The sequence below is a fragment of the Solanum pennellii genome, chromosome 2 (genome assembly GCF_001406875.1).
Source record: "Solanum pennellii chromosome 2, SPENNV200".
Classification (NCBI taxonomy): Eukaryota; Viridiplantae; Streptophyta; class Magnoliopsida; order Solanales; family Solanaceae; genus Solanum; species Solanum pennellii.
Window position 1 is genome coordinate 43280612 of NC_028638.1, and position 19186 is coordinate 43299797.

Sequence of the window (19186 nt, forward strand, 5' to 3'; positions counted from 1 at the left end):
GTATGTAAATATTTTTGTTGTCCTAAAAATTAAAACATATATGGTATTTATTAAATATTAGATCGACGGATAAAATTGTGTTATATGTCTTTATTTAGTCTTCCGCTAGAGTGAAGGGCATATATAACATAATTTTTTAATGGCATGGGAATCAATATCCCAAAAGTACAGCGAAGGGTATTTGCATACCATTTACGACGATTCAGGTTATTTATCTTTTTTTTCCTTATTCGATTCCCTCCTGATACCACTTTGATAGATTTTCTCGTTTTATTTTATTTGACTCATGTTAAATTGGCAAAAACATTTAACATGATATTTTAAAATTCTAAATTTGACTACTACTACATTATGTAGTTAATTAATACTAAGGTAATATTAAAAGAAAAAGTGATATGACACTTTTGATTTGCAAAAATTAATAGGTAAAAAAGAAAATATTTAAGTAATGAGACTTGAGTACAATTAAATGAAGGAGGAATGTATGAAGTTGGAAATTATATTTGTGTTAGATTATACTTTTTGCAATGAATACGTCAAATATTACTCATGATTAAAGTCACTTGAATACAATTTCAAAACTTAAAAGGACACAGACTAGGATAGATAGTAGATAATAATAGTGCGTTTGTTGTCATGTTGTCCATTTTATATTAGTAGTTATCTTCAATTTCTATCGATTTTTATTACTACATAGTTGTCTCCTGAGGACAGCCCATGCTATCAATTAATCCCCTATTAGACAGCAATCACATATTGAACTGTTGGTCATCAATCATAGTTTCACAAATTTGTATTGAGTTGGCAATTTGACTAAAGAAAATACATATTTGCCTCTATTTTGTTGTTTGTATCTGTTTAATTTGGCTTAAAGGTTAATTAATCTCTCTTTTCTCTGTCTTTTTCCTTAATTGACATTGATGAACAACATATATTCACGTGGAGCTGGACAGCACCTCCTTTAAACAAACCATAGTCAAAGCTTGATTTTTTTAATTAAAAATTATTTCATTTCTGTTTTTTTCTCACCTATTTAAAATAATTTAAATCTTCTGATTAGTCTTTGAAAAAGAATGAACTTGTTTTACGATTCTGACAAAGTTTCAACTTTATCAGAACATTATTTAAATTAATCTCAATTTTTTTAAAAATGTCCTTAAAACATAATTGAGGCAACTAGGCAAATTATGCTACTTATTACAGTATTATATTATAACAGCTAATGGTCTTATTTTTTTTTTCTTAAAAGTGATAACAAAACAAAGATAAAGCGACCTTGATAGCCGATTACTTTCAAGTTAAAAGTATTTATTCAATCATTCAACTTATTTCATTTCAAGATATTTTCTTCTATTCAATTCGTAAGTAGATCATTATGCGTTACACCTCTAGCTATTAGTATTTCTTTAGGAGTTAGAGACATACACTAACATTATTTGAAACAAATAATAGATGAAAATATCAAATATACATTATAACAAATTCAATCTCCCAAACCTGTGGCCAAGCCAATTGCATTTCATTCCTCCAAGCATCTTTATAATAAGGTACCTTGTATGGTAAATATGCTATATGTACAAAGAACCTTCATTCCAAGTAAACAATGAAACCTTTCATCTACCAACCTGTCACCTATTTAAGCACACTATTTTGAGAAATCCAAGTCCAAGATTTCTAGAGGAGAATGTGAAACTTTTGAAAAGGAAAATCTAGGTGTTGACAAAAATTGCTTCGCGTTTTCATCTTGAGTAATGTTACTTACAGATGCAGTAGATGCATAAAGTCTCGAGGAGAGGGTCATGTAATGTTGGAAAGACATCTGTGTATCAAAAAACTTTAGTTGGTTGTTATCTTGCATTTTTTTAACAAAGGGGGGAAAGAAGTAAAGAGCAAAAAGAATGGAAACTTTGTGGATCTGTAACACATACCTCTTAAGACTAAAAACTTTGTGGATTAGTTCAAATTCTGCATTTCATATGGCACGGCACATTCAATCGCTTCTTTCAGAGCTTCTCTTCCCAGATTTACAAGTACCTACAACAATTTTATAGAAGGCTTTAAATTTAATTTGCACAGGTCTTGATTTCAGTGGATTGCCAACATCATAACAGAAATTTGACAGCATGTTCCTTAACAATATCTAAACTTAGAAACCAATTCAGGACAAAGAAGCAAACCCCATAAAAATAATAGTAACAAATACAATGATATAAACTTCAGGGAACTTCTCCAACATTCTAATTACAGTGCCATAAAATTACCTGATGTGCACCAGATTGAATAACGGAAGCATTGCTTGAATATCCAAGGTGCACATGAAAATCCCTTATAAACTAAACACTGGACTTGGACAAATGCAGGTCATCCACAAAGTGAACAATAAAGGACCACATAGTTTTAGGGGGATGTCAACTGCATTTCCTGCTGCTTTTTTTTTTTTTAATTCTTCTTATAAAATGATTAATCTCTATCTATACATTGATATATCTACCAGATGAGTAAGATCTGCAAGCATGTTCTTAGTACATGATCAGTGCCTCCAATATCCTTTCAATTCCTTTTAGTTGTCAAAGTTAACTCTGATACTCAAATACTCAGAAGGCTGCCAGATAACTTCTTGATTAAAACCAAAAAAAGGTTAACCTGATTACTGGCCCACTGGTAATAGCCCACTGGTAATGGGAATCAAACCTATATACCTGAGCTATCGCCTAAAGAATTAAATCTCTGATCATGCCCTGAGTTGATGACCATGCATGCTATCAATTCTGAGCTTTAGCTTTATGAGAAACCTTTCTTTGGTCACAAATATAGATACAGTAATGGTAGGAGATAAATTAGCCATGGTTTGACCTGGATGGTGGTTGGTTAAGCAGCAAAGGTACATCACGCATCAGTATATTATTGATGTATATTGGTTGGTTCCTAGGATGATATTCTAATAAATTATTTACTCATGGAAAAACATGTAGATTGACATTAAATGAGTCACAATCCCGTGATCTCTAACAATGTAGTTCTCACGACCCACAGATCATAATTATAAGCTAAACGTTCAAATCTTTCGCATAGTTGATTCTTCTTGACCCTAGTTGAAATTTACTGCAGCACCTCTATAAACAAAGAAGTAAAGAAAGAAAGAAGGAAAACTGCTCACAAGAAATGTATCATTATAACAGAGAGAAAGAAATATGACGGCAACATCCTAAAAGGAAAAAGAAAATAAAAAGATTTTCACCTCATTTGCATCTTTATAACTGCTTAACTCATCCTTTTTAGGCCAACATACTTGCCAACACCTGCAAATCAAGCAAAGTCAACCAATTGTAAATCCTTTCTGACCCGTTGGTGAAGTAATAAGGCTTTGGATTGCATGATGGATTGAACAAATGAGTTACAAGTAGAAGCATCTGTGTATTGCAGCCACTGAGATAAATACCAATGTACAGACAGAGAAAATTATATTAGGTCCGAGCATGCTGAAAGGCTGTGATTCTCATGCACAGAAAGAAAAAAGGCATGTCTTCTCACAACTGTCAAAAACACAAAATACACTTAACTAGTGATAAAAAGGTACAACAATCCAGTATATTCATTTAGATGTACATTATTCTGCATTCTTACCCGATGCAAATTTGACTCCACCTCCCAAAAGGTGCAATACCCTTTCTTATTTAGTATTCCACTTGCTACATCAATATATAAGTCTCTCTATATCTCTTGAACTCTCTTAGAGCCAAGATTAATAGAATACAGAAAAGATAAAAGTTTGGGGTTATGAAAAGTCAATAGAACACAAATTTTTCAAGGACTTATGTTGCCATTTGACTAATTTGAAGAGCAACTTAGCGGCTACATCAAGCAAGTGGTTTCTTTTTATTTAGTTCTCATCTAAAATTTGTAACCATGAACTTTAATGATGACAATGGTTATTACAAAATAGCCATGCCTTGCGTAATTTAGCTGCATTGACAGAAAGATGCATGCAATTGCAAACCACCAAAAGAAGTTTTGGGTTAGTCTTTCTCTAAGTATGACTATGAAAAATGCTTCTAGGCATTGGAGAAATGGAGATAAGTTAGTCCAAAGTAGTGGTGGCAAGTGTGTGAGGGGGGGTAAAATTTGGGCGGGTTGAAAATGGTCAACAGAAAATGATAATAATTCAACCCATCCATATTTGATATGGGTAAAAATTGATTGGGTAATAAATGGGTTGGGTGAAATACTAGTTTACCCATATTGCATGAGTAAATAGTACTCTACATAAGAATACGGAGAAAATATTTTTAAAATGTTGAAAATGCTTCATTTAGTTTTATTGTATTATAAAAGTAAAAAACAAAATTCCTATAACTTTTCGATATAAAATAAATTTATGTAAAAACAAGAGGAAAATATTTTTAATTTCAAAGTAAATGCATATATGCATTTTAAGACTAAACATGCTTAATGCACTTTAAGCAATGTGAATACTAATACATGATTTGCTTATTTTTACACTATTTTAATATCCAATATAAAATTTAAAAAAAATACAATTATAATTAGCAAAAGAAATATATAATTAAAATGTATATTTTTGGAGGGCCAAAGACTTCATCTTTTCAATTATAGAGAAAAATAATTAGTTCTATAGAAGAACATAAAAAGGAAGACAAGTTCCAATATTTTTAGTGATATCATCAATTTGAGTGAATAAAAGTTAGAAGCTTAACCCATTTGGCTAATCTATATTTTACCCATATTTTTATGGGTTGAATATGGGTATCAACCCATTTTTTACTCATCTAAAAAGTCACTCACCCAACCCATTAAAATATGGGCGGGTTACCAAAATATGGGCTCATTTTGCCGGCACTAGTCCAAAGTATATGAAAACTTATTTACAATTGATTTGAAATTGTAAGGATTATTGCAGTTTCCACTTCTGGGATACAATGTTCAGCAACTTGAAAAGAAGTGCATGGAGAAATCATCCACTTAAGTAGACAACATTTTGGGACATAGAAAAAAGGAACACAAAATAAACATACGACTGAGAAGGAACAAACCTTTCTTTCCCCAGACGGCGGGCAAGCTCTTCAGCCAATGCTTGGCCTGGTAAATCACCATCAGTTGCCAGCACAATCCGGGACGCCTGAAAACATATAAATTAAAAAATAGAAAAGGAATGAGCAATGACATTAGGAACATATCTTTTGCTTAGTGTTCTCAGTTTAATGAAAGCATCAAGACTACCAACCTTCTCCAAGCACTCATTGCAGTTCCACAGGTATGAAAATCTGGTATCCTGTCTTCAGGTGCAAGAAGAAATATTAAGCTGGAAATATAATCCTAGATATCAAATAATTTTAAAATAAGTGGTAAACGACAATGGTAACATTATGTCAAAATACTTGTGACACACCTCTTCCAGTGGTAGCAGTTCTTTGGATGCGATGCCCTGTGGTGCACCATTAGGAACACTGACACAGTTAGGAAATCCAGCTTCTTCCACTGAAAGCTTATCTATTTCACCTTCTACCTTTGGTCAGCAATAGAGTATCACATCTAATCAGCAGACAGAAATACATATCTGAGAAAGAAAGTTTTGGAACTTACAATGATGATCTCATCTGCTTCTCTTACATCATCCAGTCCATATAGTACCTTATCAGCACCCTTCTCCTGGCAATCGAAAGTAGAAGTTGATTAATAAAGGCACGAGGAAAATAAGGAAAAATACTAACTTCTCTGTTCAGACTATATCAAATTTTCCTTCAGAAAAATCAATGTCAGTGAAAACAGCAGACACTGACTGGAAGCTTGAAAAAACTCTTAAATTGACATCACAAAAAAACTGTTCAGAAATGTTTGTCCAGAGGATAGGCTAAAGTTATTCAAAAGAGTCCCAAACCCAAAACACAAAAAGTAGGAACCAATTTTTAAAAATTTTGATAAATATTACCACAATATAATTGTGAAGTGTCATATGTATTAGCATGACAAACAATCCCCTTCTTGTTGCAAGATACTTGATCTTAGGCATATTTATATGCCGAATTTGCCAATAAATTCCTACTTTGGGGTGAACTTAAGAATAATCTTGAGACTATTAGTTTTGTTTTGTTTAACTTGCGATGATTGTGCACTAAAACACATGATTAGGTGATGCAGGAACTTTCAAGGTAAATGGAGTCTATTCGAGGGAAGGAGAAGCAAGGAAGCATGAAAATAAACTAAGGAGGAAACAGCAGTGAGTGGCGCACTGCCTGGCGCGAGGCGCCAAGGCCAGAACCACAGGCGACCTTTTCAGGCGCACTACCTGGTCACGAAGCGCCAAGGCCAACACTCGACGCCTTCCCAGACGCACTGCCTGGCGCGAGGCGCCAAGGCTAGAACTGCAGAAGCAACTCCAGGCGCACTACTTGGCGCGGCGCGCCACAGCTGGAACGACTGAAGGCACTGTCTGGCGCGGCGCCCCAGCCCGTTTTCGACGTGCCCAGCGAAAGTTGACTTAAATAGGACTCCTTGTCGGATCAGATTTAGAAAATACTTTTCCTAACTTCTATAAATAGGACCCTAGGGCTATTTTGTTAGGGTTCGACTACTTTTTGGTGTGCAAGAGCAAGATCCAAGTTTTCTAACAGGTTTCGATTTTCTATCTCTTCTTTATTTTGGAAATCGCATGAACAATTCTATTTTGCGGTTTTTGAACATTATGAGTGGCTAAACGCCCTTGTTCAGGGGATGTAGCTACGGATTGATTGTGGAGTACTAAAGGTTTTGAATCAATTCTTGGTTATCGTTTTAAGTTACTTTTTATTCTTGTTTTAGTATTTCTTGACTGGCCATCATAGAGATAAATCTCTTGTCTGCTCTTAAAATCGAGAGAGGCTAAGGTACATAGACCAAAGAATATAGAAAGTTTGATCTTCCATTAAGTTGAATTGATTTGTATTTAGGAGTGACGCTCGGACGAACACCTAGCTTAGTTATAAAACAGGATGAAAAATAAATGCTCGCCAATTAGGACTGTCTATCCCCGTTCAACGATGTAGTTAGACAGCTAAAGTAGGCGATTAGAGGTCGGAAGACCATAATCATAAAATCAACCATGTAAATCAGTAGCTTGATAACCTAATTAGTTCACTACCTGAGGTACGATACATGAAATCCAATGCATGCTGCAGCACTGGAATTGTCTCTTACTTGCTTAAAAAATCAAATTAAAGTCGTTCACATTAGTTATTTTATTTATTGCATTAGTTGTAGTAGTGATTAACAACATTCACCCTTTTAAAAAGTTACTTTTGTCGAATTGTGGAATTAAGTTAATAAATATAAGTTGATCATAAGTCCCATGGGAACGAAAACTCGTTTCTTAATAAACTATATTACTTGCGCGACCGCATGTGTGTGCAATTAGGAGCAACAATACTAAACTATTAATTTCAGCCCAAGGACACAATATCTTTTTTATTAAAAGGAATTTGAAGCTAAAGAATTTGCTCATCGAGAAACTTTTGCAAGACTAACTTTAGCTTAATAATTGGAAGCATGCATTGCATATAGTTAAGCAGTAATGGCATATTGTGTTTTCACGTACTTCCCCATTACTCCATGCATGCAGTTAGGGTTATAACTTAAAGAACAAATTTACCTGCCAAAACCTTTTCTCAAGAGTCCTATACTTGCAGCCGATGAGCATACCATTCCGTCTATAAGTGAAGGCAATGATGATCTGCAAGCACCCAAATATTGGCATGTAATTTATATCTCTACGACTCTACCCATGATGCAGCCATAAAATATTACTTTCCAGTTTCAAAATGAGGTTAATGATAAGATTATCTACCATGATCTCCATGTTTCTTGAGTTTTACTTGCTTTCCAAGTTAGTGAGACTTATGAACCTTGTCATATTTCTTTAGTTCATTTGTTCTTTGACACAAATTTTAGCCATTAAACAGCCCTGAGATTTAGAAATTTCTTCTCTCTCTTATATATTTTAAGTCAAAGCTTGATCAATCCGTTGCTTTGCTGGTTCTCATGTCAATGAGTCAATCTCCTCCTACAAATAAATGTGTTTACCTTGAACTCTTAGTTGGAAAGAGAGTGTGCTAAAAGAGAAATAGAAGATTCTCAAAGTTGTAAAGCTAATGACTTCAGAGCACTTTTTCAGAAGTTCATTCTTAACACATAACTGAAATTTGTCCTATTCCTACACATGTTAAGCAACTTAAAGAAAATCTAAAATATGCATTGATATATGAATGCCAAGAACATTTGCATGCGCAGAATCAATTTTACTCCTTATTAATAATCAAAACCATTTGGACGAACAGAATTAAGTTTACTTCTTATTGATAATCAAGTTATCTTACCTGATCAACTAATAATCAACAGCTCTATCAAATAATAATGAAATAACATTGTCCATTGATATCAGGAGTGCCCAGAGCATTTGGATGCACTGACTTAATTTTACTTCTTATTAACCATCAAAAACTCTACCAAACCATAATATTGTCTGACCTGATCACCAGCCATTTGCATGACATGATTTCTCTTCAAAGTATCCATTGATATCATCCTCTTAGAAAAATATGCAGCCAGCTGTAATACACCCAAAAGGCATAGGCAATAAACAAAAAAGGGCGACTTGTATCATTTTATTGCTACAGAATCAGTTTCTTTTTGTTAAAATCCCTACAAATTTGATTGCTCTAATTAGGCCTAAATGTAATTACGCTCATAATAATGAATTTATCAAATCTAACATAAGAACCATGAATTCCCAATCAACTGCTTGAGAGAATCAAAGAATTCACCTTGGAAGCACTACCCGAATATGCATAACCTGGACAGTATACAAGGAACGAACCTAAATTTTGAGGGGAAGACCAATGCTCTCCATTTTGTCAACTTAAATGTTTGCAAAACTTATCTTTGTAGAGTAATATGCAAAATGCAAAAACAACAATATAATTGATTCCTCATAGTGTATGTAAGGAGCTTCGTACCTTTTAGAAGGCGGTACTTTTGTTAATGAAATTTACTTCATGAAAATAGAAGAAAGGGGCATCTTGCTCTAAGATGGTGTTTGGATTAGCCTTTAAAAGTAGCTTATAAGCTAAAAGCCATAAGTTAAGAATGACCAACTTTTAGCTTTTAGCTTATTATTTGTACTTTTTTGGCCTAAAAGTAAGTGCTTAAAAGCACTTTTTATCTTTCCCAAACACCACAAAAAAAAATAAAAAAATAAAACAATCTTAAAAGCCAAAATCACTTAAAATAAGTCAATCCAAACACCCTCTAAAACAAGCTTAGAGATTAGGGAATGCATTGTTGAAAATCTGTTGCCCAGTGCTAAATATTAGACTATACAATGCTGGCCATCAGATTTAGTATAAACATGACAAAAGAAAGTTTCCTTACCATATCATTTAATGGTTCTAAGTTCAAGCTTTCCTCTGTAAGTATCCGAGGAAAATTTATTCTGCCACGTTGATGGACCCCATCAGATGCCGCACTATTGTGTGGGATCTGTGTTCATAATTAATATCCAATGAGGTGATTCAAACTTCTATCTCTCAGAAATTAAAGTAAGCAAATTTTAAAACCATAAATTAAACAACCTGGCCTGCCCATCCACATTCAATATTGAAACACCTCCATAATGCAGAATTCCTTGATGACCACAAAATCAAGTTTGAAGAACTCTAGTTGCTTGTAAAAGGAGATCATCATTGAACATGAGAACTATCATACCTTTTCGAGGACATATGAAATGATAAACTCTTTTCCATTGACCGACCACCTTTACACTGTTTCAAAAGAGAGACAAATAAATACAAAGATATAGAGAGAAGTAAAAGAAAATGAATGGGGCTCATATCTAGCTTAACAAAACAAAATAAACATATCCAAGTGTCCATGACAAACCCCAACTTATTTTTTTGTCACAAGAGTTAATTAGCAGAAAATTAAGGTTCCGTTGTATAATTGGAAAACAAAGAAGCACATCTTAAATGTGTTTACTCGTCTACTCATATATGAACAAACAAACACTTTAAAGAATTATGTTATAATTGAAGGCTATATATTACTTTACCCTAGTCTCTGTTACAAAGAGCGGAAAATTTACACTTTACACAGCTATATCAACCTTGAAATATGCAACTCATTATTTTTCATCTTGCATTTCCTCACCAAATTAGTACAAATGCATGACCATGAAAAGAGAACAATTACCAAACTCTCATTATTTCCTTTACTAGTGTGCGCTTGCAGGTACAAATTCCAACTAGTTGATATCACTATATGTAATTAAAAGATACCTACCACTTGAAACTCATTAAAAGAAAAACTTAATTAAACCAAAAGAAACACCAAATAAAATGTCACATACCTTGGGACACATTAATCTTGTGTATTCTTCAGGAGTAACAGAATTGCAGCATATACCAAAATTCTCCACTTTCTCCTTCAGTTCAGCATAATCATCCACCTCCTTATTTTCATCTCTCCTCAAACTAGCTAGTAAAAGTTTAAACAAAAAAAAAAAGAATCTAAGTAACAAAATAGATACTCAAGAATCTATAGAATACCACAAGGTCTAATTCTTTTAAAATTACAAAGCTATTTACATTTGCAAGTGTAAAGAACTCAAAACATGGAATCACTCTCTAGTTTTTTAAAAAAAAATTGCAAAATATCTTCATGAAAAATGTCCTCCACCCAAATACCCAAATTTTGTATCAAAATTAATTTTGTTCATGACCGTGTTATCCAGCCAGCTTTCGAGCAACTCGACTAATTTCACTGCGACCTCCCACCAGAAGAAACAGGTAACTTTTGTATTAAAATTTGATTCACCGTCTTGCCTTTTCCTCTTCATAATTCTACGTCTACAATATATATTAGGTCAAGAAAAATCAGAAGAAAAAAAAAGGAAATTGAAGCGAACCTGCAGGTGTGAAGAGCCTAGTAGGAGTAATAGTAAGAAAACCATGACTGTTAGGCGAAAATCTTGAGATGAAAGTGTAGAGTGTAACAGGACGAGCTCTAAAGAGAGTTGACGCCAGGCCAATAAGCATTTCAAGAGTTTTAAGAGAGCTCTCAAAAGCCTCTTACGCCATTGTCGCCTCTTTTAAGTTATCCCAACGCACTCTCTCACTCTATCTTTTTTTTTCTTTTTTTTCTGAGGTGACCAACCTACCCTTGGCTTTGGTTTTGTACTCGTTTAGGTATTGTTCATAATATATTGTATTGTATTAAATAGTATTATGTTTTTTATATTATGTTTGGATAAATTGTTTTGTCTTTCATGTTGCAAAATCTCAAAGTATAAAAGATAATAGCATAAAGAATTAAAAAGGATTATTATATAATAAGTAGAGAATATAAGATAATGATGCAATCAAGTTAAATTGATTATTATATAAAACGAGACATTGTGTGAACAATTAATATGTGTGAGAGATTATTATGCAATAACCAACATGAAAATGTTAATACACAAATTATTTATTTTTGAAGGATATTTTCATCAAAATACATCTACTAGCGGAAATAAATTTGTAACTTGCAATTCAAAAGCCTAAATGTCAACGTCTCGTTAAATATTAGTACATAAATTATTTATTTTTAAACGGTATTTTCATGTAAATACATGCACTAGCGTAAAGAAACTTGTGGCTTGTGATTTAGAAGCCTTAGATTTCAATATTAGAGAAACAAATAGAGTCAGAAATTTTTATAAGAGTAATATTATGACAATATTTCATCAAGTTTTTCTTCTTTTTGAATTGTTTTCCATGTTATGTTCTCTATAACAAACATCGTTATTATAGAGAGGTTTGACCATACAAGATCCAAAGGTGCTGCTGGAATATTAGAAAACAAGGTTTTCTCAGCAACCATAAGAGGTAGGTAAAAAGTGATCAATAAATCCATCAACATTTCATGTTTCAGCTTGACTAACAGAAGACAGGACCTTGCCAAAATATAAAGCCCAGCTCAGTTGTAACCTAATCTAACTAGCCTGTAACTGTAAATCAGTTTCTACAAATAGATGGAAGCACATTTGTATGCAAAATAAAAACCATATTTGTTGTACACTGGTGACATAAACTCAAGTTTGCTACTTTTATCAGTTGGTAAAAATGTAAGCAAGCAAAGATGTAGTGAAGGCCGGAATGAGATGTCATATGTAGTATACAATCTGATGACACTACTTGCTAGGTCACCACTACAAGAACTAGCCATAATGTGTTCTCCCTGTATGGAGATATATCAGTCATTTGCATTTGCAGAGGCAAGATTGCATCTTCAGAGTTTCTCATAAGATTTTACTTTTCTGTGCCAGTTGTAGCATCTCCATCCATGCTATTCTTCTTTTTCTTTCCATCACCATGTCTGGACCTTCTAGGGGCTTCATCCTCGCTCTCGCTTTCATCATTTCTAAAGCTGTTTTCAGTTTGTGGATAATGTACTCCTTCATCTGGTCCAACAACTGAGCCTGCAGTCTCTTGACCCCTACCTTGGTCTGGACCTGAACTGAATCTATCGTTCCTTTCATTAAAAGGAGCTCGCTGATCCTTTTTGACCCGAGGATTTTGAGAGGGCGGTGGTGGGGGTGGTGTAAATGATGGATGCATTCCCATTGGTCGACCACCTCTGGGTGGGCCGGGTGCTCCAGGACCCATTCCACCCATGAAAGGGGGCCTTGCTGGACCCATCATCATCCCAAATCCACCAGCAGCTGGAGGACGGCTGTGAAACATCATATCACCAGGGAATCGAGGGCCAAATGGTCCAAAAGGTCGGCCACCCATTCCATAAGGATCAGGCATAGGAAAACCATCAGGTGTCATTGATCCATAAGAAAATCCATCACTCATCATGCCTGGGGGGAAGCCCCGCATCCCAGGGAAAGGCCTGGCTCCACGAAAAGGAACTAGAGGAGGCCATACGATTCCCCTACCCCTTCCTCTGCCCAAAGCAGCTGGTCCTAAAGCTTGGCCAAAGCCCTCATCCTCCTCATCCTCCTCTTCACTTTCTTCTTCTTCCTCTTCTTCATTGTCTTCAAAAGGTACGATATCTGGGTTCTCATTCCCATTATCAGGGTTTACTCCCTTTGCTCTTTCCTCCTCTCGCTTGGATTCTGCAGCAAGTGAGATTGCCTGAAATGCAATAATATATTGTCCCATTAGAATTCTGTACAGAAAGTTCAACTACATTAGGAAGCAATTCTCTAAGTTCCCATAGCTACTATGTCAAGGGAATGTACACATATACATACACATCGAAAACATTTACATATATATGTACATATAACATACATATATAACGTATACAGTATGTGTGTGTACACCATGTGCTTTCCTCCGTCAGCAGTCCAACTAGATGCTCCATAGATTACCAAAGAGCATAATTAAGGCGAATGGACCAATTGCAGACAAATCTTGGAATTTCAACACAATAAGCAGCAAAGCAGTAGAACGAACTCACTATCAAATCAAACTAGATAAGTACTAGACTATGAGCGGGGGTTTTTTCTCTCTCAAAAAACAAGTACAGAATCTATCATGAAAAAAAAAAAAAGAATAAGCAATTACCTCTCCACGTTAGGATCTATTTCAACTATTGCCTACATTACAAGCCAGAAAAGATTCTTAACTATAGAAATATGTGTCATACAACAATTTACCAATGCAAGTACCAGTTTTATAGTACTAGTTGAGACATCATTTTTGTGAACCCACATTTGGAGGAACAACATTTACAGTGAGAGTAACAGGAAAACCCAGGTTAGACAATTGTATTGAAAATAAGGGGAAGACCAGGTTCATTTTTTTTTCCGAGACCAGGTCCGGTAGTTGTCCAACAGATCCATAAAACAGGTTAGTTAGCTGTACTACATCTCCAGAACTGTGTCCAAGGGATGACTGAATAGCAAGAAATGACTCCTTTTAGCCAAACTCAATATAAAATTTCTTTTATTTTTCTTTTAATTAACAATTAAGTAAGACTTGAAGAAACCTTTGGACATAAAAAATCAACCCTATAACATCAGAACAATCACCAAAAAGATCTACTAATATATCACGTCCACAATCCCAAATGAATTACCATCTATTGAATGAAAACTGGTTTGATAGGAGAAAAACTGAAAAAGAAATACCATAAGTTCACTGTCTGGTTCCACATAGAGCAAAGAAGCCAACTGCTCACCAACAGAGATCTCTAATTCTTGACAATCTCTGCTAATCTGAAACAACAACGGTAGAAGGTGACTGAAGGTAATGATAGCACACAGCAAAGTTTAATATTACCAAACAAAACATGGAAGGAAATTTTGAATTGACAAGTAAAAGTCCATCTCAGGAATCATAAGCAACTTTGATTGCAACAGTGAAAGAGAATGTCCACTTACAAGCTGAAATTATGTGAAACAAACTTAGCACAGTTGCTCAACCAGAAACGCAACTAATATTCGAAGAAAGGCTATTTGGTTGGTTCATGTTCTTCAGAAGGGCAATTATTCGATATTTAGTTTAAATAATGAGAAAGTTTGTGGCCATCAAAAATAGTATTAAAGCTCGTGTGCTATACCCATGGCATTAGAAGAGGTCGTGGGTAAAAGGTAAAGTATCTTACTTGAGATACATTTTCCTTTTTTCTCTTCTCAACAAGAAAAGTACCATTGAGAAGGATAGTATAATAAGGCTCTACATGTCCTCAACCCTAAAAAAGAGCTGCATAGATTTGGGGAAAAAAAGCCCACCTCATATCTTGTTAAAGACTGGTCAGGTCAATGTAAAAGAGTCTACTTCACTTGAAATGCCCTTAGGCAATCCCTAGAGCGTTCTAGCTTTACACCACATAGAGAAGAGATGGATCAATTGAAATATTACAAAAAAAAGATGGCCTTCAAACCTTCTGGCATCCTCTTCACTCAAAGACAGATTGAACAGCATGTAAAACCTCTCTTCCGGAAATATAACATCTTTGTGTAACAAAGCCCCATGTTCAATCGTCAAACACTAGCTGAGGTATAATAAAAGCACAAAAGATCATCACAATCCTAATAATTTCATCCAGACTCACCTTGCAAAAGAGCAAAGCCAACATAAGTGAGAATGCGTCTAATTTCTCTTTTGGCACATAATGCACCAACTGGGAGTTATGAATTTGTGAGATGGTTTGGTTGCAATGGACCATTTGGTGCTACGAATTCATGGAGAAAAACAAAGCAAGTGGCTTTTTTTTTAAACTAGTAAGTTTGTAGTCTTCAGTATTTAAGGATATGTTGGCCACCACCAAAAAGTTAAACTACAGACTCCCTGTCAGGTCTATAATCTATTCAGTACCTTCTATACATAGTTGTTTACACCAAAAAAGTAGAGATACAATACAATTCCATTACACTTTATGAATGGAATTGGACCTATCTTTGAAACATCTGGCATTTCTCTCCCTCCATACTGACAACCATACACACAAGGGAATTAATATCCACCATCTCTTTTGGCTATTTTTAACAGAATTTGTGCTTAAAAGAAACGCAAGGGAAAAGGAGACTCCTCGCATAGGCACTAGAATAAAATTTGAGCCGCATCACACCTCCATCATTAGGCAGAATGTAATTCTATGTCAATTTAAAAAATCTATCCAAAGATAATAGTTTTCGGTTTATCTCTATAATCATGGTGTTTTAGTTTTCTTTCAACTTCATGCTGACCCACATAATTCAACTGGCAATACACAGATTGATCTTCCAATTATTCTACTAAAAGCACTATGCTAAGGCTGGCCACTATTCCCCCTTTTTCCCCCTCAAAACAGTACGAGACTTCAAATTGTGGAGCATCACTTTTGATGAAAAGAATAAAAATTATTTCACCCTGGAAACCCAACCTCTAGGTACTAAGGTCTTCCTCATTGTCAGAAAGACTGTTTGTAAGTCGAAGAAACTCTGGTGGGGTTGGATAGTCTTGCTGAAATGCAAGAAGTAAGGATGTCACTTGACAAAAGCAACTTGTGGGGATTCTGACTTGACTAATCAATGGTTCTGTCAGGCCCATCAAGGCTTTAAGCTGAAGTCCACGATGTATCTACTAATGAAGAATTTTGCAAATTATAACAGTATTCTAGCATAACAGAGAACTACACGCAAATACCTGCCCTGATCAATAAATATGTCCATTATAAATCAATCTATGTCATTGGCATGCTCAGAACAGCCATAGATGGAACTGATCTTTCGAAATATTTTTTTTTTATAAAGTGAGTAGATTCATTTAAAGGCATCAAGAAGATGCAAGCTTTACAAGTAGGATAGATCAGTTAAACTCCAAAAATAAGGATTTGTAGCTTCCTAAACTGTAGAGCTAAAAAAATCCAAGAAACTAATTTTTTGAATATGTCAAATAATCTATGAGTGAAGGCTTAAACATACCTTCACAGGTAAGTTCTCATTGTATGGATTCCTCAAATGACGAGTTTTCTGGAAGGACAGTTCACACAGCTGCACTTTAAGCCTCTGAGTTAGTTCACGTATGCAAGCAATTGATATTTAAAAAAGAAAAACAGAAACAAGAAAATCAAGTATCAGTGAACCTTAAGCCATAGATTCACGCATAGGTGGATCAAACATTTAGATACTACGGGTTCAACGATGAAAGTAATGGGTTTAGATGAACCCGATACTGTAATATAATAGTGGATCCGTCCCTTAGTTCATGTATGCAAGCAATTTTGTGATGATATTATTAAAAGGGGGAAGAAAAAGAAGAGAAGTGAAGAGCCTCTGCCACTAGTTGATATTAGGTAAGTGTTAAGAGTTGGGAAAATGATTAGAAGTCCTCAAGTGAAACAGAAAGGGCAAAAAGAAAAAGGATTTCTCTCCTATGAACTTAAATGCATAGAGTTCATCAGTTTATATTGCAACAAGGTAAGAGGCATGACCAACTAAAGCAGTGAGCAAAACAAATCATTGATCAAGGTACCAATGCACTTATCAAATTACTCCTACAGTATTGACAGAAATTAAAACAGCTATTCACCTAGCTGATGGCCTCCATAGCTGGAACCTGTAAATTGCATAAGTTGTGATGCTAATTAAAGATGCATGGAACGGTTCAAACTTAATAATTTACATAAGGCAGAGGTTCTGAAATACATTTTGTTCTCTTCAATCATCCAAAACCAGCTTCTAACAGTTTTGGAGCTGAATAATTGGTTGCACAGACTTTTGACTCATGCAATCAGTTCAACTGTCACCTTTCTAGTCTAATAACTATAACCACAATAATCAACTCTCAACAACTCCTACAATTTAAAAGAGAGGAGGACTAAGAGAGAGATTGAGCTAAATATTAGTCTGCTGAAAACATTTCAGAAATCTGAGACAGAGGAAGTTCTATTAACTAAGCGGGAAAAACTAAATATTGTGAAATAGGACAATCTCCTACTATTGCCAATTTGCCACCAAAAGAGAAACTAACAGACACAAATATCCTTGATCAAAATCAAAACATAGAAGTATGCCCACTACACCTAAAAAACGAGCTACAGGTATAGATGGTTGACACTAAGAATACATCTATTGAGACAAAAGATGTAGGCTTCTCACTAGAAGGAAACATACTCAAGTTCAAAGTGTAAATCTCAAAAAAGAGATAATTTAGTTCTACCCTTTTAGGTTCTTGATAATAACATTCACCCCCTTTGTCTTATGAAAAAATTCGCGAGCCATGCCTGCTCTCATAACAGACCTCCAATAGTGCAAACTGACCAAAATGCACCACTTGTTATTTTCACTATGTTGACTGATTACTTTCTTTTTTTTATGATGAGGTTGACTGGTTATTTTTGTTAGAATAGGAAAAGGTATATACAATCCAACTTAGAATAGGAATAGGTATAGTATATAGTTTCCTATTTGGTCTCTATGTAATATTGTAGACACAACAATTCAATAATATTCTTCTTCAATATTTCTCACAATTATATAGAAGGAAATTTTGCTCATTATTTACTTTGCTCACTTGCAAGATAAATAGAAAAGCTAGTGTGATTGAAAAGCATGCAACAGAAAAAAACGCAAATAACGTAGTTAGTAGATCACGTGGTCAAAAAACCTTCTTTTTTTTTTAGATAAAGGTAACTTCGTATTCACAAAAAATTCATCATCCAAGGAATGGTGAATTGGAAACTTCCATCCCACAGGATGATCAAAAAAACTTTGTTGAGCTCAAATGTCATGCGAACAGCTTATGTCATAACCAGAAACATTGAGGGATATAACTGGACTCAGTAATCCTCTCGAAATATATATCATCCATTCATGAAATAGCTTCCAATTTACATTTACATTAATCAAAAAAGAAGGGCCAGAGATCTTTTCTTGCCAATAGAAAGAAAGAAAGAAATACTAAAAGAACAGGTAGGGAAGGTAAAGAAATCAAAAGGACCTTTTTAATATGAAGAGAGAAATCAAAAGTACCTTTAACCATTTCACTGAAAAATTCCGTCCATAATGTGCAGTTCCATGTTCATGCTTCCAATTTCCTCCTTTAGCAGCACCACCAATTCTAGATGTCATTTTTGCGAGACCCTGACATAACAGTATACATGTTGAATTCCATGAACTAGTCTCAAATTAATGACATATTCCTTTCATTTCTGATGAAGATTTTCATCACAACATAAGTTACAATCAAACTATGCATAGTTAAATCAGTAAGATTTTTAACCTCATCTCTTCATGAGATAGGTGAAAAACAGACTACCTGAAAATGCCTGGTCCGATTGATTGAAAAAATTAGAATGACATTTTCCACAGAGTCGAAAGCTTCATTTAGTTTAGCCTCATTGCTTCGTTGAGTTGCCCAAACTCCTTGTTGTACTGACAATTCAAGATTCTCACGGTTGCAGCTTTTAACTATAAAGTACCTAATACCATGCAAGAATATCAGATAAGCATAAAGAGAAAAATAGAGATATGGATTATAACTGTTCCTTTTTCACATATAAATGTCAAGAGGGAAGGTGATACCATATGAACCCAATTCTTGAGTAAGGTAAGGTAAATACCATGTTTAGTTCACATGGCGCCAGGGCTCAAACTTATGACCTTAAATCATTAGTCACAAGTCCTTAAACCTTTACTACTTGAACTAAACCCTGGTGGTGG

General features: G+C 34.7%; 2 protein-coding genes across 3 annotated transcripts in view; both read right to left on the bottom strand.

Moving 5' to 3' along the window:
• Nucleotides 1-1432: 1432 nt before the first annotated feature.
• Nucleotides 1433-11195, bottom strand: LOC107011899 (primase homolog protein). 2 transcript variants are annotated; one of them, XM_015211582.2, is made up of 14 exons: nt 10952-11194; nt 10394-10521; nt 9754-9809; nt 9621-9672; nt 9421-9528; nt 8518-8598; nt 7643-7723; nt 5602-5667; nt 5408-5524; nt 5243-5290; nt 5052-5137; nt 3239-3299; nt 1929-2034; nt 1433-1819 (listed from the first exon to the last, which is right to left on the bottom strand). In XM_015211582.2, exons 1-13 carry the CDS (start codon nt 11079-11081, stop codon nt 1954-1956), a joined length of 1095 nt encoding a protein of 364 aa, XP_015067068.1. In that variant the 5' UTR covers nt 11082-11194; the 3' UTR covers nt 1433-1819; nt 1929-1953. The 2 variants fall into 2 exon arrangements, with proteins under 2 accessions (XP_015067068.1, XP_015067070.1); XM_015211584.2 differs by lacking the exon at nt 8518-8598 and having other exon boundaries at nt 10952-11195.
• Nucleotides 11196-11913: 718 nt separating this feature from the next.
• LOC107008837 (30-kDa cleavage and polyadenylation specificity factor 30-like) overlaps nt 11914-19186 on the bottom strand; it is a 15195-nt gene continuing 7922 nt past the window's right edge. The window contains exons 3-7 of the mRNA XM_015208030.2: nt 18783-18945; nt 18497-18607; nt 16448-16516; nt 14171-14257; nt 11914-13169 (exon numbers count right to left, since the gene is read on the bottom strand). Of these exons, the coding sequence (XP_015063516.1) occupies nt 12336-13169; nt 14171-14257; nt 16448-16516; nt 18497-18607; nt 18783-18945 (1264 nt within the window). The 3' untranslated portion in view covers nt 11914-12335. The remainder of the gene's footprint in view (nt 13170-14170; nt 14258-16447; nt 16517-18496; nt 18608-18782; nt 18946-19186) is intronic.